General features: G+C 37.2%; 2 protein-coding genes across 8 annotated transcripts in view; both read left to right on the forward strand.

Moving 5' to 3' along the window:
* The window catches only part of MAP4K3 (mitogen-activated protein kinase kinase kinase kinase 3), a 184,826-nt gene extending 169,233 nt beyond the window's left edge, over nt 1–15,593 (forward strand). For all 5 annotated transcript variants that reach the window (XM_070379693.1, XM_070379695.1, XM_070379694.1 and 2 more), the window contains 6 exons: nt 2,172–2,343; nt 5,701–5,769; nt 5,850–5,942; nt 10,841–10,911; nt 13,426–13,481; nt 14,151–15,593. In XM_070379693.1, coding sequence (XP_070235794.1) covers nt 2,172–2,343; nt 5,701–5,769; nt 5,850–5,942; nt 10,841–10,911; nt 13,426–13,481; nt 14,151–14,238 — 549 coding nt within the window. In that variant the 3' untranslated portion in view covers nt 14,239–15,593. The remainder of the gene's footprint in view (nt 1–2,171; nt 2,344–5,700; nt 5,770–5,849; nt 5,943–10,840; nt 10,912–13,425; nt 13,482–14,150) is intronic.
* A 3,916-nt stretch (nt 15,594–19,509) lies between these two features.
* Nucleotides 19,510–24,373, forward strand: part of CDKL4 (cyclin dependent kinase like 4) — a 54,359-nt gene continuing 49,495 nt past the window's right edge. For 2 of the 3 annotated variants that reach the window (XM_070379699.1, XM_014477563.2), the window contains exon 1: nt 19,510–19,612. The gene's annotated coding sequence lies outside the window, so the exon portion shown is untranslated. Of the gene's footprint in view, nt 19,637–24,373 lie in introns of all 3 variants that reach the window. The other variant, XM_070379700.1, reaches the window with a different exon arrangement.

The following is a 24,373-nucleotide window of genomic DNA, read 5'->3' on the forward strand; positions in this document are numbered from 1 at the left end:
TAACGTGGAAACTTAAATTACCATATGTAAAATAGATAGCCAATGGGAATTTGCTGTATGGCTCAGAAAGCTCAAACAGGGGCTCTGTATCAACCTTGAGGAGTGGGATGGGGAGGGAGATGGGAGGAAGATTCAAAAGGGAGGGGATATATCTATACCTATGGCTGATTCATGTTGAGGTTTGACAGGAAACAACAAAATTCTGTAAAGCAATTATCCTTCAATAAAAAATTAATTTTAAAAGAAAAAAATGAGTAAGAGATAATTATTTCCCTCAAGGACTATCATCAGTAGCAACTGGTTTTAAAACTATTTTATGGGAATGCTCTTCTGCTAGTGACTTATACATATTGTTTAGTTATTATTGGAAGCTAAATAGAAGTAGTCACAATCTGTTGGTTTTCTAATTTACTGAGGAAAAAAATACAGAAGCACTGTTTTCTTCCTGTCCTACTGCTGTTTCCACATTTCAAAGAGAATTATTTTAAATGTTTTGCTTTATTAAAAATAGGACAGATTTTGTCCAAAGCACATCCCCGGGTCGTAGGGATGCTCCCAGCGAGCATGGGTGTAGAGTGTTTGTTGAAGGCATGTCTAGAGCTCTGGGATGGTGGCACTTAGGCAGTTTCAGGGAAGAAGCAATGTGGGAACAACAGGTGTGGGCAGAGTTTCACCTTCCAGTCTGAGGATCACACTGCATCTTCTGACACTTTAAGGCAATTGCTTGTGGTAGCCCCATTTCACCTGTTTATTTTCTCTATAATTTATTTTCTTTAGAATTTATAAGTAAACTACAGAATTAAAAAATATCAATTTCAGTAGCTTTTAAAGATACTAACAGTAGCCATTGGGAAATATAATGAGAACAGCCCATTTATAGGAGCAACAAAAATAAATTATAAGTAGACCTAATAAAATATGTGTAAGACTAATATATTTTTAAAAAACCTTTTTATTGTAAGGAAGAACATTGCCAGCACGCCAGAGCTCCTCATGGCACCACCCCCCCTACAAATCAGCTCCCATATTTTCCATTTTTGCCATAGCACATAGCCCTAAACATTAGCATTTTACCTAATGTTTCAGCAGTATGGAAGTGGAATCATATTCATTTGGGTCCGACTTCTTTTGTGCAGCATTGTGTTTGTGTACTTGTTGGATGCAGCCATAGTTTGTTCATTTTGATTGCACTCTAATTTCTGATTGTGTAAAACTGTCATCATTTTATCTGTTTTAGGCATTTTGGTTACTTGCAGTTTTTTTGTTACTTTTAGCAATGAAACGTGTATACTTTTGCACATGTCTCCTGTGTGCGTGTACAGTCATGTTCTGTAGGTTGTATAACTAGGAGTGTTATTTCAGGGTTCTAAGAGATGCATATCTTTGGCATTAATAAATGATGTAGTTAACCACTGTGGTCGTACCAGTTTGTTCTGCCACCATCAGTGTTACGAGCATTTGTCTACTTTTCTCTGAGTAACCCTTATTATTCTCGTTCTTCTGGTGGGTGTGTATAGTTACCTTGATTTTTTTTCCCCTGATTACTAATGAAGTGAATGTTTTCTATTTTTCCAGAGTTTCAGAATGTGAATTTAATCTCTTTGTAGTAAAATAAAAATAATTTTAAGCTTATGTATAATGAAAATCAGTTGCATTGTAATTAAGTTAATTTATTGAATAGAATCACTTGAAATACAGGGCTAATTTCTTTTGTGGGTTGTTTTTTTTTTTTCCTGTCCACATTTATAAAAGGAATGTCTCTTGCTAATTAGCATTTCAGTTTTCTCACCCATGTTTGCTCAGTTGGATAAGAAGGCAGAGGAGTATTACTGAAGTGCAGTGTCCAATTAGCAAACAAGAGACTCTGCCTCAAAGGGTGGAGGTGGGGGGACTCTCAGACCAGCCATGCAGTTGCTGGATCTGTTTCCAATTCTGATGCTAAAATGTGTAGTATTTAACTTAAAAATTACAGTGCTGAACCTAAAATCTTTATAAGATGCTTCATAATTTGGATTTTTTCTGCATACCCTGAGTTTCTGTGAGAAGAAGCAGTCTTTATAGTAGAGAGTACTCTGTTATGTATTTTCATAAAACCAAGCATTCTTAATGGCATTCCCGTGAAATTGTTTGGCTTTTGTTTTCCTTTTGTAATATATTTTGTTTTTTTCCAGCACATAGATTTTCCTATACCATGCCCACTTAGAATGTTTGAGATGCTGGTGGTTCCTGAGCAGGAGTACCCTTTAGTCTGTGTTGGAGTCAGTAAAGGGAGAGACTTCAACCAGGTGGTTCGATTTGAAACAGTCAATCCAAATTCTACCTCTTCGTGGTTTACAGAATCAGGTTTGTGGTTTTTATTTCATTATTAAGGCCAGTGCATAGACTGGTTTTGTAAGTAATAAATTTACTATATCTTTCACCAGGCAAGTACAGTGCATAAAAATCCAGTCTTGAGTAACTTACTGAACTGGAAAAAGAGAAGATGACTTGCTTTGAAATAGCTAATTTGTTTGACACATTTAAAACATTCTGGTGTCTCCCAGACTTGAGTGTGTGTCAGAATCACTTGGCTGGGTCCAACCCCCAAGTTTTTCATTCAGTAGATCTGGGTGAGGCCTGAGATTTTCAATGTGTAAGTTCCCAGGATGTTGATGATGTTACTACAGGGACCACACGTGGAGAACCACACATATATATATACGCAAACCTTGTTGGTAGTGCAAGTTGTATCCGACTGTTTGCAACCCCGTGAACTGCAGCACACCAGCCTTCTCTGTCCATCACTTACCTCCCTGAGTTTCCTCAAACTCATGTCCATTGAGTCAGTGACGCCATCCAACCATCTCATCCCGTGTTGCCCCTTCTCCTCTTGCCCTCAGTTTTTCCCAACATAAGGGTCTATTCTAATGAGTTGACTCTTCGCATCAGGTGGCCAAAGTGTTGGAGCTTCAGCATCAGTCCTTCCAATGAGTATTCAGGGTTGATTTCCTTTAGGATGGGCTGGTTTGATCTCCTTGCTGTCCAAGGGACTCTCAAGATTCTCCTCCAGCACCTCAGTTCAAAAGCATCAATTATTCAGCGCTCAGCCTTCTTTATGGTCCAGCTCTCACATTTTATATATGACCGCTGGAAAAACCATAGCTTTGACTACATGGACCTTTGTCAGCAAAATGATGTCTCTGCTTTTTAAGACACTGTCTAGGTTTTCCACAGCTATTCTTCCAAGGAGCAAGCATCTTTTAAGTTCGTGGCTACAGTCACGGTCCACATTGATTTTGGAGCCCAAGAAAATGAAATCTGACACTATTTGCACATTTTCCCCATCTATTTGCCATAAAGTGATAAGACCATATGCCATGATCTTAGTTTTTTGAATGTTGAGTTTTAAGCCAGCTTTTTTACTCTGCTTTTTCACCTTCATCAAGAGGCTAATAGAAAACCTGATTTAAAGGAAAAGCTGCATTAAGTATATTTTCCAGTATATTTTTGTAATTGATACACAGGTACTACCTGGTAACTTTAATAAATATTTTTAATCATTTGTAATTAGGATACAAAATATTAAGTAAATAGTAAAGCACCTCCAAAGTGTTTGAGGGTGCTTGAAAATAATTCTTTAACATATTTCCTAAATTTTGATCTCCATTTCCCAGTTGAGCACATTTCTTCCTTCATAGCTTGTACCTTAGGAAATAATATCTCCAATTAATGAGTTCTTAACAGAAATTTGATGATAGTTTGAAACCCTCAGTTGCATTGTTCCAATCCATACACATTGGCAAAACTTGGGTTTTGTGGTAAATTAATCTGATTAAACTGTTACACTTTAAAAAAAATGACCTTAAAGGTCTTTTTATCTTTGTTTTTAAAACACTGTGTTTGTTATGAAGCTCCTTTTGTGTTTTTGCCTAAAAAAGGACATTGTACAATGTTTTGCTATAAAATAGGCATGGCCATTTTTGAAGGTAATTTTTAAAGGTCTTGCGAAGGCCCTTTGCTCAGTCTTTGACAACTTAGAGAAGTGTTAAAGATCCAACTTGCCAACAAATATTGATTAGACAGGAATTTGTTGGAAGCCTGAAAGAGAGTGTTCACTAAAGGAAAAAAATTAAGAGACTGAGGTTTTGGCATTGGGGAAAAAAAATGATCACACATTTAGACACATTCAACAGAAATCTAAAGACAGTCTCATGGCTGCTGAAGCCCAGGGAACTTGGAGAGCTTTCTATTGAAAGAAAGCATGGCCAGCCCTTGGCAACAATATGGGGCTTCTCTTTGGCTTCCTCAAATTCTCTTGTTAAATTCTCCCTTTTTAGACAGTGTCTACCCTTTCAGACATGGGGTTAACTCCTGCTTTCTAATTTCTTCCCTTCTATTGTTGGTTGACTAATATTTTATTTAGTGAATTTTAGTTCTTCTTTCTCCCAACCATTTTAATTTTAAATCCTTTTCTACTAATTGTTTAATGAAGAGCCTCTCATTTCCCGACACAAGAGTTTTGTACCTTCCATCCCAGGAACTTTTGATCGCTTATCTTAGCATAATAAAATCCCTTTATTAGAAGTTAAATACAACAGATATAATTCATTTCTGATTTTGAGATGATGAGGTTGAGTAAGAGGGTGAAAGTATGTTTAAGGTTTTGTATGAGCTGAAATTATAAGCTGTGGTTTCCTAAACTCTGCTGCATAGTAGAATCCACTTGAGAAGATTTTAACACTCTTGATACATCAAGTCACACACACATACCCCCATTTAAATAATATCTGGAGGTGGCAGCTGGACATCAGTAGACCTCCAGATGACTTCAGTGTTTGGAAACTAATTATTATAAGCCATTTGTAAATCTCATTTTCCTGGCTTTCTATCTAGTAATGCTAGACTGGCTTCTTGACTGATTTTCACCAAATGTGTAAGAGTTACAAAGATCTGGTTGGCCTGATTTATAGGAGGCCTGTTCCATATCCTTCTTAACCCTGGCTAGTCACAGAATATGTGTGAAAGTCTGAACTACAGCTGCCCTTGGATTTATTAGGATTCTAAATACTATGGGAAGTAAAAAACTAGACTGATAGACTAGACTTCAGAACCACTCTCCAGAAACAAGGCCTATAGCTCAACAGTTTTAGCTTTGATATTCATACAAAGTCTAGGATATATTACATCTCACTTCCTGGAAAGCTAAATCATTTAAATATTTTAGGTTTGTTAGAACTTAGATAAATCATTATTATAAAAATAATGCCTCTGCATTTTTATGGTGCTTCATACTTCTCAAAATATGTCAGTATTTTTTTAACTCATGTGTATTCAAAGTGATTAACTTTCTGATTCATTCATTCAGTAAATATTTATTGCATGTGCTAGGCATCACATATAATGATTTACGAAGCACAGCCCTTGGCCTTCTGAGCTTAAAATCCGAAATTAATCATTGCCATAATATAGATCTCACATATGAATAGGATAGTGCATTACCAGCAGTAATGACAATAGCTAACCCTCCATTAAGCACTCACTCAGTTTAGCTCTTGTATCAGAGTTTGAACCCAAACCCATCTGAGTCAACCGCTGCATGTGTATGACCAAAAATATATATCTATTTCAAATTTAGTTATATTCAGAATTCTTTTTTTAATGTCTCTGTGCTTTAAATATTACTTTTTCCTGTAAGTTTTATCAAGTTTGTTTGTGTTGTAGATACCCCACAGACAAGTGTTACTCATGTAACGCAGCTGGAGAGAGATACCATTCTTGTATGCTTGGACTGTAAGTTTTTGTTTATAAATATCTTTATCTTAATAAGCTTTCTTTTATCTTAGTTTCTAAGTGACTTTTTTCCGTTATAGGTTGTATAAAAATAGTAAATCTCCAAGGAAGATTAAAATCTAGCAGAAAATTATCATCCGAACTCACTTTTGATTTCCAGATTGAATCAATAGGTAAGTCAGAGTTTTGTGTTTCTTGTTTGACTGCATTATCAGCTGCTTAGAATAATTTGTCCAGTAGTTATTTGAAATTATAAAAAAATATTACTAAGGACTTATTTTTTTTAATATAGGATATAATGAATATGAGGTATCAGTCTTTGCTTTTACATATTCCCTAAAATAGTTTAACAACTTTGATATAATCAGTAAATAATGTCATCTTCCCTACAGGTTGGGCATTTTCAAAATAAGTAACTAAATATTGTTATTCATAACCTAGTTATGAATTTCCATTTTCTTGAGACTCCTGTAGGGTTTCCCAGTAAGTGCTTTACAATTTAGTATAATCTATTATTTTTGCTGTTGTGTCTGCTGATCACAGATCCTCAAGTATATGGAATTTCCTTCTTGCTATTTTTACATTATGCTTGATAAGAATTTTTTCTGGAAAAAGATTTCTTACAGAATCAGTATTCTAAAATGATTGCATTCAGGAAAAATAAGGTAAAATGACCATAATAGAGAGAATGCTGATGAATATGAATGGCAGTTAATTTAGCTGTACACTGGTTTTTCTGGTGTTCTTTATCAGTAAAGATCCTTGCATGTATGTGCATTAGCAGAAGGTAAGGCCCAAGGGCAGATAGTTCATTTGTCTTATTCTTGGTCCTATTTTTAATCTTTCTCCCAATTAGAATGCCTCTCTCCAACAAGCAGACACTGATGATAATAAGTCAGTTTTGAGGGACATCTGCTCAAAATGTTCAAATGGAATCCATACTTAAAAACACATGGCCGGGTCAAAAAAAAAAGGCAAAAAACCAGAAACTCAAAGTGATACGCCATTTCACACCAGTCAGAATGGCTGCGATCCAAAAGTCTACAAATAATAAATGCTGGAGAGGGTGTGGAGAAAAGGGAACCCTCTTACACTGTTGGTGGGAATGCAAACTAGTACAGCCACTATGGAGAACAGTGTGGAGATTCCTTAAAAAACTGGAAATAGAACTGCCTTATGATCCAGCAATCCCACTGCTGGGCATACACACTGAGGAAACCAGAAGGGAAAGAGACACGTGTACCCCAGTGCTCATCGCAGCACTGTTTATAATAGCCAGGACATGGAAGCAACCTAGATGTCCATCAGCAGATGAATGGATAAGAAAGCAGTGGTACATATACACAATGGAGTATTACTCAGCCATTAAAAAGAAAACATTTGAATCAGTTCTAATGAGGTGGATGAAACTGGAGCCTATTATACAGAGTGAAGTAAGCCAGAAAGAAAAACACCAATACAGTATACTAACGCATATATATGGAATTTAGAAAGATGCTAACAATAACCCTGTGTACGAGACAGCAAAAGAGACACTGATGTATAGAACAGTCTTATGGACTCTGTGGGAGAGGGAGAGGGAGGGAAGATTTGGGAGAATGGCATTGAAACATGTAAAATATCATGTATGAAACGAGTTGCCAGTCCAGGTTCAATACACGATACTGGATGCTTGGGGCTGGTGCACTGGGACGACCCAGAGGGATGGTATGGGGAGGGAGGAGGGAGGAGGGTTCAGGATGGGGAACACATGTATACCTGTGGCGGATTCATTTTGATATTTGGCAAAACTAATACAATTATGTAAAGTTTAAAAATAAAATAAAATTTAAAAAATAAATAAAAATAAAAAAGAAAGCTATGGTACATATACACAATGGAGTATTACTCAGCCATTTAAAAGAAAACATTTGAATCAGTTCTAATGAGGTGGATGAAACTGGAGCCTATTATACAGAGTGAAGTAAGCCAGAAGGAAAAACACCAATACAGTATAATAACGCATATATATGGAATTTAGAAAGATGCTAACAATAACCCTGTGTACGAGACAGCAAAAGAGACACTGATGTATAGAACAGTCTTATGGACTCCATGGGAGAGGGAGAGGATGGGAAGATTTGGGAGAATGGCATTGAAACATGTAAAATATCATGTATGAAACGAGATGCCAGTCCAGGTTCGGTGCACGATACTGGATGCTTGGGGCTGGTGCACTGGGACGACCCAGAGGGATGGTATGGGGAGGGAGGAGGGAGGCGGGTTCAGGATGGGGAACACATGTATACCTGTGGTGGATTCATTTTGATATTTGGCAAAACTAATACAATTATGTAAAGTTTAAAAATAAAATAAAATTTAAAAAAAAGTGATACGCCCTCATGAGTAGTAAAGAAAACCAGCGGTGTCCCGCCGAAGATGGGGACCCAGAGCCAGGCATGTTGTTTGAAGCACCTACTAATTAAGACTCTCCACATAAGGCCTGGTGGCTTTAGAGGGGATTTTTATCCACTATTAAAAGAAGGAATAGTCCCTGTCCTATATACCAACTGCTTCAGACTGTAGACAAGAAAGGAATGCAGAATAAATCAGTAACACTCACTTCAGTTCAGTCGCTCAATCATGTCCAACTCTTTGTGACCCCAAGGACTATAGCACACCAAGCTTCCCTGTCCATCACCAACTCCCGGAGCTTGCTCAAACTCATTTAGCACTGTTGATAGTGAAATCAATTAAATTATACAGAAAACAAAGTTTCCCAATCTCATGAAAACAGATTTTGGAAAATTTATATAAAATACTAGCAAATAGAATTCCATATCATCAAACAGTAGACTTTATCTCAGAAAAGCAAAGGTAGTTCAGCAGCAGAAAATTTATTTATGTATAGCACATTAAAAGCCAAAAGTTACATAACTCTTCAGTAGATGCACAAAAAGCATTTGGTAAAATCTAAGTCATTCTTGGTTTTTTAAAAAGACAACTTTTTATTTATTTATTTATTTTATTATTTTTATTTTTTAAACTTTACATAATTGTATTAGTTTTGCCAAATATCAAAATGAATCTGCCACAGGTATACATGTGTTCCCCATCCTGAACCCTCCTCCCTCCTCCCTCCCCATACCATCCCTCTGGGTCGTCCCAGTGCACTAGCCCCAAGCGTCCAGTATGGTGCATCGAACCTGGACTGGCATCTCGTTTCATACATGATATTTTACATGTTTCAATGCCATTCTCCCAAAACTTTTTAGAAATTATCAGTAGAAGGAAATGTCCTTCATCTAGTACAGCTTATTAAAAATATCTTTTAATGGTTAAACTGATTCCCATTAAACTAGATAATGAGATAAGGAGGTTTGCTATCATCATATTACAACATAGTCTCATTAGACTATGAAAAGGGAACTGTGAGGATTAGAAAGAAATAAGCAAAATATCTTTTTTTGCTGATGGTATGATTATCTACTAGAATATACAACTCTAAACTATTAGAACCAACAAGAAAATTCAAAATTGCTAGATATGAATAACATAGATGGAGAGCTTTCTGACATGCCAGTAAGATGCATAGGAATAAATGTAGTCAAACATGTGTAAGATCATTATCTAGGAAATTTGAAGTTATCTTTTAAAAGCATAAAAGAAGATTTGAACAAATGAGCTACACTGTGTTGATGTATAGGAAGACTTAATATGGGAAAGATGTTAGTTCACAAATTAATCCACACATGCAATGCATTTGCAGTAAAAAAAAAAAAAAACCAACCCAGTACGGTATTCTTGTGCTGCTTGATAAGCTGATCTTAAAATTCATAAGGATAAGCCAAAGGCCAAGAATAGTAAAATAAATTTTGATGAACACTTGCCCTGCTTGATACTGAAACTTACTGTGAAGCCATAGTGATTAAGACAGTGTGGGATCAACACAGGGATAAATGGAAGAATGGAACAGGAGGCTCAGAAGTAGACCCACATGTAATTGGATATTTATATCATATGTCAGTGGGGAAATGATGTTCAGTTCAACAAATGATGCCAGTACAGTTCGTTATCTGCAGGAAACAAATTAAGAATATTCACTGAATATACACCAAAATAGATATTAAATATTTAAGTACAGAAAGCAAAACTAGAATTTTTAGAAGGCACATATCCCAGTAATTCTATTTCTAGGTATCCACTCCAGAGACAATTTTGCACACATATGTGGGGAGGTACAAGAACGTTTAGGGCTTCCCAGATGGTGCTAGTGGTAAAGAACCTGCCAGCCAGTGCAGGAAGCATAAGAGACATGGCTTCCATCCCTGGGTTGGAAAGACCCCCAGGCGGAGGGCATGGCAACCCACTCCAGTGTTCTTGCCTGGAGAATCCCATGGACAGAGGATCCTGGCAGAGTCGGACACAACTGAAATGGCTTAGTACGCACACATGCACAAGAATGTTTATTGCAGCATTGTTTGTAATAACAAAAAGAATTAGAAACATCATTTGGTTCCTCACACTAAATATATGAAAGTTGGAAACATACAATATAAAGTTCACTGATCATGTGAACTCACTGTGTTCTAATAGTAAAAATAAGCATGAGAACAACAAATACCAGATCCATAAGGTGGTTATCTCGGGGAGGGAGGAAGGAAGGGTTGGAAAGGAACTAGAGGAGGAGCATATAGGGATGCTGGCAGTATTCATTTTTATTTAAAACAAAGAACAAATATGGGGAAATGTTAGTATTTAAGTGTTGAATGATAGATACGTGTTTTTATGTCATTCTCCTGTTTTTCTATATGTTTCAAATATTTTCACAAAATGAAACTTCCTAAAGCAAAAAAATATTTTCAGTGAATTTTCTTTTTCTTACCAAAATATGAGTCAATTCAATAATGTATTTATGCTGTTTAGTTTATAATGTGTAGTACGTGGTGTGGTAAAGATGCCATTATAAATCTGGACTGACTAACAGTTATTCATTGAAATATTGTTATTCAAGGTAGAAAGAGGGGTGAAGTGACGCTTATTGGTTGGACTTTGTACTGTTAACAGTAACTCAGCTGTTCTTGCCTGTTAGTTTGCCTACAGGACAGTGTGCTAGCTTTCTGGAAACATGGAATGCAAGGTAGAAGTTTTAGGTCTAACGAGGTAAGTGATCCTTTTGAAAATTACAATCATTAAATAGTCCTGAAGCACTGGCAAATTCTACATCACAGAGTTTTCTTTAACTTTGGAAAATTCCTGATTGGTGCAATGAAATGTTAACATTTTCTGTATTCAATTCAGTGATAAATTCAAGAGCGCATACTTTATAGCCCCCTCTCTCTGTCCATTAAGTCAAACAAGTTCATTGCATTATTTTATGTGCTTCCAGATAAGCACCCTTATATTCAGAACAGGAGCTTGCTAAATACTGCTAAAAGTGAGCCAGCTCTGATATTCTTTCAACTTTCCAAGACCATCACCTGGAGCAAGAGTGCAGATGCGGGTTTGCTCTGTCCCTGAAGCACCTTTCCTACTTTGTGTATCAGAAAAATGACCAGTGTAGGCTCCAAGTAAAGGGTTTCCCTGGAAGTCAACTTGCCTCCTATTTCTGGTACCCTTATCTCATTATCCTTCCTTCCTTAATTTAACTCCAAGTCATACGACGTATTCTGGAGAAGGCAATGGCAACCCACTCCAATACTCTTGCCTGGAAAATCCCATGGCTGGAGGAGCCTGGCAGGCTGCAGTCCATGGGGTCGCTAAGAGTCAGACACGACTGAGCGTCTTCACTTTCACTTTTCACTTTCATGCATTGGAGAAGGAAATGGCAACCCACTCCAGCATTCTTGCCTGGAGAATCCCAGGGACGGGGGAGCCTGGTGGGCTGCCGTCTATGGGGTTGCACAGAGTCGGACACGACTGAAGCGACTTAGCAGCAGCAGCATACAACGTATTCAATTTAGTTCATCATTTATGCCAGAAAGTGCTGGTGTTATAACATGAGCAAGACTTGGTACTTGTCCCTTAAAATATTACAGGCAAGTAAAATCATCCTGAGTTCTTTCAGTAACCCCACGCCAGTTTCAGTAGTAAGACTTCTACTTGAGCATTGGAGGGAAAGGAAAACAGTAGATGCCTTGAGTAAGAAAATAGCTTATTTGTGTTTTAAACTGTTACGTGTTAAGCTCAGAACATTTCTCCTGACCAGTAAACGGTACTGGTAGAATGATCCTGAGTGTGGGTTTCAGAGAAGATCCTGGGGTTCAGTCTCAGTTTTCCTCTTCAGTAACTGTGTGACCTTGGTGCTTCACTTAACTTCTCTTTGCCTGTATTTCTTCATCTGTGAATTGAGGATAACAGTATAGTACTTACCTCATAGGGTTGCTAAAAGAAAGGAAATAATTAATGTGCTTGGCATAATGCCTAGCCTATAGTATGTATTCAAGAAAGGTGGCTGCCAGTATGTTTCCAAGAGTTACTCCCACAAGAGGGCTCACCTCTCAGGAAGATTTTTTTTTTAATCACCTGAGGGAATGGAACCTAGAGATAAGAATCGTCAACAGCTAATTAAACACCAGACAGAGAAAGAAAAGCATCGTAGGCTGGATAGAAGAGAATGGTTTAAAAAAATTAGTTTGTCCCAAAATATCCTGAGGCACTTTTTCAGACTGCTTAGATACCCCTTACTAAATACAACCCCTCCAAAAATGGTCTGTCCTTTAAGTAGGCAAATCCCAAAATACATTGACAATCAGTGATGATGAACTGCTACTATTGAAGTGAGCATGTTAGATCCTTCAGGCGTGCTGAGTTACAAAAGAAGTCAAGAATCACTGCTGTTTCCAGAATAATTTTATTTTCAAAATCAAATTGTTTTTTTCAGCCTACCAGATTTTGGGGGAGGCTACTGCCATTATAATTGGGAATGTTTTGCATTTAATAAGCAATAAACAGTGGGTTTATCTTTCTCCTGTAGACTTATTCTTAACTCCCCAATTGGTACTTGGTCACACTGAGGACTTCTTTAAAGATGTATGCCATCAGAAAATATTATTTCAGGAGACTAGGAAAGAAATGGGAAAGAGAATTGTTATCTACTGAGCATTTCCTTAACTAGGCATTAAACCCACTATAACTTACAGGAATATGCAAGATACCACTGAAAGGTAGATACTGTCTATCCCTTTTGGCAGAAGATAAACCATTTCCAACAAGTTACATACCTTTTGCAGTCGTCACTACTAGTAGGTGGGAGAACTCGGATTGAAACTGGGATCATGAGTTTGGCCCGTCACACTACACTGCAGCCTTTTAAGTGGAAGGACCAGATGCGAGGGCCTTACTGCTGCGAGAGCCTTGCTGTCAGCATTAGGGTAGCTGATAAGAGGTTTCTGATAAATAAAGTGGACTAGGTGCTTTGCTTTTAAATTTTTCCCTGGGAGCCTATATTCCATTTACTACTTTCATGTTTTATGATTGATTCAAAATAATCCATATTTTTCCTAGACTAACAAATGGACATACCTGTGTGCTGACTTGAGAAAGTTAATGGTGATACAGGGGTTCCGTTTCCATCTTGGGAATTATATTTCTTTTCTATAGAGTTATAAATTAAATGCCCATATAAAATTCTGTATTTTTCATTTCAGAAGTTAAATTGGTATTTTCATTGAACAGGTAACACAAGAAATTTCAGATAGCACAAGAATTTTCAGACTACTTGGATCTGACAGGTAGGAAAAGTGGTTGTATTAAATACATAGTTCTAAACATATTTTATAAATCCAGCATAAAACTAGTTTATTTTTCAAGAGAATTGGAATTTCTGCAGTAATATATTCAAGATTATATTTTTCATGCTATAAGTATTCACAGAAAGTTATGAAGCCTTTGACAATGAGCCTGATCTTCCAAGTAGCAGGAATACATAGATGTTGTCAGTACTAGTTTTGCATTAAACATAATACCTCAAATATGATTTACAACACAAGAGAGGAAATACCATATGCTAGCAAACAGAGAAGTTTTTAGTTATAGGACCAAATAGGATCTGGGGTTCTATTTTGATTTATTTTCTGACTCTTGAACTACACATTGTTTTTAGAATTCATAATAAGAATTAAGTTCCCCCTACTTATTCCTAGTTACAGGTTTTACCCCCTCTGGCTCTTAGAACAACACTGGCTTAGAAGAGAGTGGTGGGCAGCAAAATTACTTCCCAGACTTAGAACTGCCTCTTTAATCATAGTGATTTGCAAATGATTTCTGCCCACATAGCAAATAAGCAGCATTTATTAGAGGCATATAATGAAGAAGCAGTGGAAAAATTTTCTGGTAACATTAGTTTGTAAGAATAACTTTGTTTTGTTATATGTTTTTTATGTGTTTGTTTACTATTTTAGGGTCGTGGTTTTGGAAAGTAGGCCAACCGATAACCCCACAGCAAATAGCAATTTGTACATCCTGGCGGGTCATGAAAACAGTTACTGAGAAGTGTGCTCTGACAGTGAACTATAGGAAGGAAGAACACTACCACTGCAACATTATCAGACGCTTGAAGCTGTGCAGAAGCGCAGTTACCTGGCTTCAGTTCCTTGTAATTTATTGTGGCATGAGACAAGATGGGGCAATTTTTTGTTTTAAGTGGTATGGATATATTTAGCATATTGAACCACACAAGTGCTTAATTCATTGTTATGTAATCTTTGTACATATAGGCAGTATTTTTCTGTGAAACTTCATATTGCTGAAGACACACACTAAGAATTTATGTAGATAATGTACTTTTATGAGATGTACAAGTAAGTGTCTTATCTGTACAGATGTAAATGTTGAAAATGCAATTGGGATTAATATTTTAAGAATTCTTTAGTATATTCTTGGGTGTGGCTATATTACAAAATGGGATGCTGGCAATGAAACCGTACCTTTAACACTATTGTATTTTTATTATATGTAATTTAGTAATATGAAGATAAATCTTGTAACTTTTAAAATTGTAATGGAGGCTGTAATCATTTTATAATCTTGTTTTTAATTTTAATGCAAGTACACTGGTGTGTTTATATTTGCACAAAGTATTGATATGTGATGTATTAAGTCACAAAAGTAAGCTGTGACATTGTCAATATGCATTTGGCTCCACAACATCTTTTATAAATGTATTTGGATTGTTTTCTATGTGAAACAAACCGATTAACCCCTTGTTGTAGTAACTGGTCTTTTTTATATTTCAGGAGAATCCTATAAGATTGCTTGTCTCTGCTTAAAAACAATACCTTTGAACACTTTTTGAGTCACAGAATAGCGGTACCATGATGCAGCACTGCAGTTTGTCTGGGTTACAGTATGCACAGAGTATGTTAGCATTATCAAAGAGTCCACACTAAACATGTCATATAATCACTTTGAAGAACTATAACATTCCATAGAGGGAATCAATTCAAATTTCTAGTGGAATTTTTACTTTTGTTGGCCTTATTTTATGATCATTTTCATGTTTCTTTTGATTTAGAGTATTAACACTTGGCCAAAATAATTTAGTTACTACCTCATAGAAACAATATAATGGTTACTACACATCACAGGAACTTAGTTTTGGTTAAAGTCATTTTTGATTGCTTTTTTCCCAGTGGAATATGTATATACCAAGTTTTAGAAAAATGCACACTTTTGGCTGTTTTTTGGTATATGTTCTTTATATTTTAATGTGAGTATATACACAAAGAACAAACTAAATTGTGATTTATGGTCTTCATTTATTTTAATTGACAATGCTTTTAAATATGTTCCTGATTGTACATAGTGTAAAATAAACATGTTTTTTAACATGCTGTTGTATAGTAGCTTGTCATCTGGCTTAATCTGTATATAGTAAGATTAAAACATATTAAGGAGAAAAGTGTTTTTAATTACTCTGCATTAAATCCTTAAGTAACCATTGTGATCCTTCAGATCTTGATATTTTTATTTGATCTGTCATCTAAATTTCATAAAAGAGTAATATTCCCACATTTGAAGGCTCTTCAACTTTCTGATCAGGAAAATCACAACATTCATAATTTTTTAGTTGGAGAAGTCAACAAACTGCATTCCTGGGCCCAGTCCTGCTTAAGTGAAGTTTACTAGGACAAATACATTTACATGTTGTCTACAGCTGCTTTCACCAAAAAAAAAAAAAAAAAAAAAAAAGACAGTTTTCCCCAAAAAAGTACATGACCCACAGAGCCAAGATATTTACCATCTGACCATTTATAGAAAGAGTTTGCTGACTCCTGGGTAGAGAAAGGAAAGGAGAATGCTGGGGAATGCAGTTCTGAAGGCAAGGAGGGCAAAGTTAGATGTAAGAAAAACGAGTTGGGGACTGAGAGGTGGGTGACATTTCAACTCTTGTCAATGCTTCTGCCTGTTATTATGACCTTGGATAATCTTGACTCCAGAACAGTTTCCTTATCTAAAACTGACTTCTAAATCATAAAGATGTTAAAAATCATAGCAGTCGTGTATATTTATCACTTTGCCCAAATACATTGTGACTAATCTTAGCATTAATAATAATGATTGTTTTAAGGTTTCCTTGATGGCTCAGACGTTAAAGAAATACAGGGAAACCCGAGTTCGATCCCTAGGTCAGGAAGATCCCCTAGAAAAGGGAATGGCAACCTATTCCAGTATTTTTGCCTGGGAAATCCCATGGACAGAGGAGCCCAGTGGGCTATAGTCCATGGAGTCGCTAAGAGTCGGAGACGACTGAGCGACTAACACAGTGACTGTTTTAAAAACAGATCTTTATCAGTATAACATGATCATCAGTTTGTTGAAAAACAGATTTCATGGAAAAGATTTTTAAGAAATCAATATTCTGTCCTTGGCATTTATTGATCAGGTTGTTGATCCTTTACCTGGGCCACGTATTTCTAGTTTCCAAATCCTGTAAATTACATAAAGGGTCACATCTCAAAAAAATGTAACCTTCACATTTAACTGTCAAACCATTTCAAAATATTTCCAGAAGATAAAGTATACAACTGGTTGTATGTTACACACGGGCTTTTTAAAACTACAGACCGCTGGAATCAGTCTTTGAGGAAGGGCTCAGTAGCCATATTTTTATAAAGTTATACAAATGACTCTGATGTACAGTGCTTCATGAGAACCACTGGCCCAATGTTGAACTTAAATCAGTGTTTCTGAGTGTGATCCAAGTATCCCTTGACTGAGAAAGAATAATCAGTGGTGACACTCAAGAATGCAAATTTGAGAGCTCCACCTACCAACTTTTGATTGAGAATCTTTATTTAGTAAATAGGAAGACAGTCCCTAACTGAAATGTTGGGAAAGATTTTATTTCATTGAAATTCAGAGTTGTCTATTCTTGTGAGCTAGTTTCTTGGACATTGATGTTGAAAATGATACCAATTTTTCTAGGCCTTATTGGCATCATTCATCTTGCTAGTGTGTTACTGATTTCAGTAGAGATCAGGAAATAAAGGACAGGCATCACTTTTTACCGTAGATGAAAGTGTGCTATACTAAATAGTGGGTAAACACTAAAGAGTATTACATGAGGGAATATAATAATAAGTGCCCAATGAATGTGTTTGTGCTGTTCCACATATTTTCCATAGATTCTCCCATGGAAGCCCCAAAACAGCCAATGAGGTAAGTATCATTAATGCCGTATTACAGATGAAGAAACTAAGGCACTGAAAGATTAAATAACTTGCCCAAGAATATAGCTGGGAAACAGTGGAGCTAGGATTTGAACCTAGGCACTTAGTTCAGAGTGTATACTCTCAACTACTATGCTAAGCTGTGTACTACACAGAATATATCCACTACCCTCTGAAATACACTCTAGCCATTTCTGCCCTGAAATTACACTTACTTTCTCTAGGAATTGGATTTCAGAATCTGATTTTCATGGTCTCTTTGCAGCAAAAGAAATTAACTTTCTGTCTTTTAATTTTTCACTTTATCAAAAAAGATTTTCCTTATTCAAAGTGTTTTGTGTAAGAATAAAAGGATTTGCATATAATTGATTTTACCGTTAAACCTTATGAAACACATCTAGTCAAAACTCATTACAAAGACTTGACTTTCCAAGTTTCCTCTGGTGAGATAATTGTTTAGCTAACAAACATTGATCATTCACAGTGGGTCCAAGTGCTTTACTGACACTGGGGAGAAGACAGAAGATCATCATTCCCAATATTCCAGGAGCACACTTGGATGAATAAATAGGTTTGAAGAACAATACAAAAGGCTGTGCCTAATTCTGCTTTGGGAAAAGAAAAGCCTTTATTGAATGTTATATATAAACCAGGTTGTTAATAGATGAGTTTATCAAGTGCAGAAAAAAATCAGGGTAGGGAGCTGTAGGCATATGCAAAAATGCTTATTCAAGGAATAGTGACGTTAAATAAAGTAGAGCTCAGGGTGTGTGGAGCAGAGTAACAAGACATGCTAACATGCTACTGCCAAGCAGGGATGGGCCTATTTGTAAAGAGCTTCCTATTGAGAAGAGTAGTTCTAATAGTAACAGTTACAGAAACTGCAGAGGTTAAATACCATGATGAAAATAGCCATTGGCAAAAAAAAAAAAAGACTTCCCTGGCAGTCCAGTGGTTAAGACTCCATGCTTCCAATGCAGGGGTGCAGGGTTTGATCCCTGACTGGGGAACTAGGATCCCACATGCCGTGTGATGTGGCCAAAGACAGAAAATAGGCGTTGGGTCTGTACCTAAGGTGATGTGATCTCTTGAATCCTTACTGGGAAAATTACCTATATAGCATGATGAGGGTAAAAATGATAGAAAAATAAGTTGATACAAGCTTATGTAGATTTGAGTTCAGTGGGATTATGTTTGGTCTTAAAGGCGAAGGAGGTAAAAGTTTCTAGTTTTGTTTTTGTCTCTGTCTTTTGTTTCTAAAGATGGGCAGAGATTAGAGGATATGTCTCAGCAAATGAAGGAAGTGGAGAATTGAAGATAGAGAAGAAAAAGGAAGAAGAGTTACCTCTGAGGGAATCAGAATAATCGACATCCTAAATCTGGGCATAATTGGGGAGCATTTTACTGAGGCCAAAGTGTGTATGTGCTCATTAACAACATAGTGTTCCCACGTTCATCTTGTAAACGAGTAGACTTTAGAAAAATTATCTTTTTCCAGTGTTAGTACCTATGACCCCATATAGCATTCATCACATTACTTGTTTGCTTGACTTGCTTCCCTACTGGGTGGCAAACATGTCTTTCACTCTGAATCAGCCCCACATAATAGTAACAATGCTTGCTGAATTATCAAAACAGCAGCGATGGACCGCAACTAATAGATAAAGCTACTTGTTTCGGAAAAGCCTTAAATCTGCTGAGAAGCTATGTGGACACTAGGGCAGAACCAAAGAGGGACGATTAAGAATAGAGGATCTGGCCACCTCAAGGTCTATGCCCAGGTAGGGAAACGGCCTACTGTAACTTCAATGCTAACTTTCAGTGCTCCTGAGGCCTGGGATAGGAACAGTACTTGGTGTGATCGCAATGTTCTGGAAAAGTTAAAACGTTCCCCGAGTGCCTCCTTCAGGGCAGCTTAACAAAGGTTCCGGGAGGAGAAACTGCGGCTGCGTCCACACTCTGCTGTTAAGGGCTGGCCCACAGGTGACCCACCGAGATGCTGAACCCAGGCCGCGAATTTCCCTGCGGCGGGCGCCGGGGGATCCCGCTCCGGAAGCCGCCCTGCCCTGCGCGGCCTGAGCGTCCGGTTGCCCGGGAGACGCCGCGCGGGGGCTGCCTGCGCACAGCGCCCAGCGCCGGAGTCGCTGCGCCGGGGCCGCTAGAGGCTGCGTCGCCGTCGCCCCGTCTGAGCCGTAAGTCCGGCGGTTGGGAGGCAGGTGGGTCCGTGCCGGGGGCGATGGAGAGAGAAACGGGGTCTGGATGGAGGTTTCCAGAGAAGGGAAGGTTCCCTGAGAGAAGGGGAGCGGGGGAGCCTTCCCGATTGGCCTCCTCGGAGGGACAGACAGGGATGGGCGAGGGCCCAGAGGCGACGGGTGGCGCCAGCCGACTGTACGACCCACCTGGTGCGGGCCCTCGGGGCAGCGGAGCGGCTGTGCTTGGGAACATCGACCCCTGGCGTGCCGAGAAGCTGGACTGTCATTAAATGTATGGTCGAGGCTAGTTTAGAAGCCTGGAAATCAAGTGGATTACGCCAGACTTTCAGATCTGTTACGTGTTCACATGAAATGTGAGGCTTTTAAACAAAGTTCGTTTCTTGGATTATGTGAATGATGTGGTCTTTGGTTTCCTGGGGTGCTCTTAGTTAATCCTGTTGTATTGTCACGAAGACAGGTTTTTAAACGGGTGTGTGTACTTCTGAAGTTCTGCGATTTGGTATGATGTTTATAAGACAGACGGAGAATGGTTTTATAGCCCATTTTTCCGGTCAGTTTTATTAAATATAAATACATGTTTGTTGCATTGCAAATAATAACAGCGTAGCGGACTGTGACTTTTAGCGTGTAGAATCTGTAACTTGTCTTGGTCTTCAAAGGGTCTCCTTACTCCCCTATTCATAATGCCACGATTTACCTGTTTCCTATAGACTTTTAGATTAGGAAATTAATATGTTTTTTCACCCCATTTCCTCTCCCTTTCTTAATTTTGTTTTCCTTCTCTCAGTATTTTCTTTAAAGGCTAGCTTGAACCCTCGTGACCTGCCTTGTGGTACAATCATGGCAAATAATCTGCCCCTAAATGTTTTCTTAGTTTGTATGTGCATCCTTTTGCAAATCCTCAAGACTAAGGAAGATAAATAGAACATTTTCAAAGAATCTAATGATCCGCTCAAGTATCTACCTGTCTGCCTCATATTCACCAGTCGGCCCAAGTCTGTACCTGTTTTTGCCTTAGTACACAGAACTTCATTAACTTTAATAGTCAAACATTTGGTAGATTAGCCAAGAGGTACATAGGTTCAGATTGAAGGTGACTAATGACTGAAAAATATTCTCTGTCAGTTGCTTCTATTCACTGCAGATAACTGTCTCACTGTTTAATATTGATTTCCTGCCCAGGTATTATATTAACAACCAAAATGTATTACTGCTTTTGTTTAAAGCAGAAAGGTACATATTTAGTGGAAAGGTTAGCAAATAAAATTACGCTATGACTGAAACAGACAGGTCGAGCACCTACTGTGTGCCAGACAGTGGGCAAACAAAGTACCTCAAGTGCAGTAAGTAATATGTAAAAAAGGAGTGAGGAAGTTGTTAACTCAGTATGTGTGGTGAGAAAGGGCTTGCCTTTGGGGATCAGGGAAATGATAAGTAGAAAAGGCATTTGAGTTGAACTGCAAAAGATGAAAAGGGTTTGGGGTCAAACCTTCCAAGCAGCGTGTAAGCAGAGACTTAGAGACTTGACAGTGTTTGGGGAAAAAATCTGAGAAGCACTGGCGGGGAAGGTACATTGGGACCAGTGTTGAAAGGACTGTAAATACCATACTACAATTTGAACTTTATTCTGTGACAGTAGAAGCTATAGCCATTTTTGAGAAAGGACGATCTCTGATTATATTGATGTTTGAGAAAGATGTTTTGCTGTCATTGAACTAGATAGGCAGAAAAAAAGTGAGTTGACACTATAGTCCCCCTATATGTAGGTTCCTAAAGTAGCTCTATTTTGGTATAATAATTTCAAACCTGAAAGCATAGTACAGTGAACTCCTATACATTTATATCCTTTAATTGTTTACATTTCGCTCTATTTTTTATTGCTTTCTTTCTCTCTTTGTGTGTGTATTATATATATATATATGCATATTAATTTTTCTGTGCTGTTTGAGAGTACATTGTAGACATTATGTCCCTTTAAAGAGTTCAATGTATATTTCCTAAGAACTGGGACATTATCTTATATAACCTCAGTAAAGATTACCAAAATCAGGAAATCTGATATCTGACCTACAATCAATATTTAGGTTTCACCAGATATCCCAGGATGATTCTTTATAGTTACGATTTTCCCCATTCTAGAACCAAATTCCAGATCACGCATCACATTTCATTTTTTGCTTCTCTTCACTCTCCTTCAGTCTGAAACAGTACTTTGATCTTTGCCTTTCATGACCTTGATATTTTAAGAACACAAGCCAGTTATTTGTAGAATGGTCTTCAGTTTGGCTTTGTCTACTATTACCTTATAATTATATTCAGGTTTCCATTTTTTGGCATAAGTATCACAGAGGAGATCCTGTGTCCTTCTTAGTGGCTCATATGACTCTCCTAGAAATTTCATGTAAATGCGATCATGTGTGTTCCTTGTGTGTGTGTGGCTTTTCTTACATAGCATTATGGGGTTTTTTAAAAATATTTAACATATTATAGCATGTATCAGTACTTTGTTCCTTTCTATTTTGTTTTTAATTTTCATTGTAGTGTAATTGATTTACAGTATTGTGTTAATTTCTTTGTTCTTTTCTATTACTGGTATTTTGAATTGAATGAAATGAATGGTATTTCATTGCATGGATACTCATTCATCAATTGATGGTTTGCTTTCAGTTTAGGACTCCTATGAGTAATGATACTATAAATATTTTGGAAATTCCCTGGTGGTTCAGTGGTTAGGAATTAGTGTTTTCACTGCGGGGACCTGGGTCCACCCCTGGGCCCAGCCACGAGGCACATCCTTTTAAGTTCTTTTACTTGACTTATTGCACTGATGAGAACTTTCAAAACAATGTTAAGTAGTGGTGGTGAAAGCAGACATCTTTTTCTCAGTCTTAGGAGAGAACGATTAAGCCTGATGCTGCTACTGCTACGTCGCTTCAGTCGTGTCTGACTCTGCGACCCCATGGACTGCAGCCTACTAACTGTAGGTTTTTCACAGATCTCCTGTAGGGAATTCCCTTCTAATACAGTTTGTTGAGATTTTTATTGTGAATGGATGTTGGATTTTTGTCATATCTACTGAGATGCTGCTTTGTTTGTCATATTAATATGATGTTTTGCATTACTAATTTTTAGATATTAAAATAACTTTGCATTCCTGAGATAAATCCTTTGTAGTCATGGCATACATCCATCTTATATGTTTCTACTAATTTTGTTGAGGATTCTTAAATCTATGAGAATAATGATCTATAGTTTTCTTGTGATTTCTTTTTCTGACTTTGTATCAAGGTTAATATTGGCCTTACAGAAGGGGCTGGGAAATGTTCTTTGCTCAATTTTTTAGAACAATTTGTGAAGAGTTGATATTAATTCTTCTCGGTGTTTGGTAGAATTCATCTGTGAAGCCATCTGAGCCTGGACTTTTCTTTGTAGGTAGATTTTTAATTACCAATTCAGTTTCTTTTATTTTTTAAGGGTGTAATCAGATTTTCTATTTTTCCTTGAGTTAGTTTGATATTTTGTCTTTTTAGGCATTTGGTCAACCAAGGTATCTAATGTGGTTGCTTAAAGTTGTTCATAATATTCTCTGTTAATCTTCTTCTTCTATAGGGTGGTTCTGATTTTGGTAATTTTTCTTTCTTTTTTCTTAGTCCATCTAGATAAAAGTCCGTTAATTTTATTGATCTTTTTAAAGAGCGAGTTTTTTCTTTTATTGATTTTTTTGTGATTGTTTTTCTGGTGAAGAGTTGGTCAGTGAGCATGTTGCTGTTCCCTTGTATGTGAATCATTTTCTCTCACTGTTTTTGAGAGATCTCTTCATCTTTGGTTTCCAGAAGTTTGATTATGATTTATCTAAGTATGGATCTCTTCACATTTATCCTACTTGGGGATTTATTAAGCTTCTTGAATCTGTAGTTAGTGTTTTCCATTACGTTTAGAAAGGTTTTGGCCATTATTTCTTCAAATGTAATTTTCTACCCCTTTGTCTCACTCCCTCTTTCTGAGAAATCTCATTACATGTATATTGGTACTGTTGATTTTTGTTCCAGAAGTCTGTTCATCTTAAGGCTTTTGTCTGTCTTTCCAACTGGTCATTTTTTATTAACCTGTTATCAGATTTACTGATTCTGTCTTCTGCCATCTCAAATCTGCTACTGAATCCATCTAGTGAATTTTTCAGTTATATCTTTTGACCCTAAAATTCCCATTTGGTTCTTTTTTATGCTTCTCATTCTTCTGTGGAGATTCCCTGTTTATCTGAGTCATTGTTGTCATATTCTCTTTTCGTTATTTAAATTACTTGAACATATTTATAAAAGCTGATTTTGAAGTCTTTGTCAGCAAAATCCATCCGCTCAGAATTCATTTTTATTGACTTTTTCCCTGAGTATAGGTCACACTTCCCTTTTCTTAGCATGCTGCATAATTTTTTATTGAAAATTGGACATTTTAGATAAATATTATTCAGAAATTCTGGATTCTGATTTTCTCCCCTGGGTTTTTGTTGGTTTTTTTAATGGGTTGATTTTTGTTTTTGCATTCTGCCTGTATTTCAGAGTCCATCTCCTCCCATATGTGTGGCTGCTAATGTTTCTATTCAGTGTGTTAGTTTTTTAGCCTGGCTTTCTAGAAGTCACCACTGTCTTGCAGAGCTTAGTGGTCGCCAATAATTTGGGCAGTGGTGGTACTCAGACATCTCTAGCCATAAGTCTTCCACCTCTTCTAGGAAATCAGTGTGTG

The sequence above is a fragment of the Bos mutus genome, chromosome 11 (genome assembly GCF_027580195.1).
Source record: "Bos mutus isolate GX-2022 chromosome 11, NWIPB_WYAK_1.1, whole genome shotgun sequence".
Classification (NCBI taxonomy): domain Eukaryota; kingdom Metazoa; phylum Chordata; class Mammalia; order Artiodactyla; family Bovidae; genus Bos; species Bos mutus.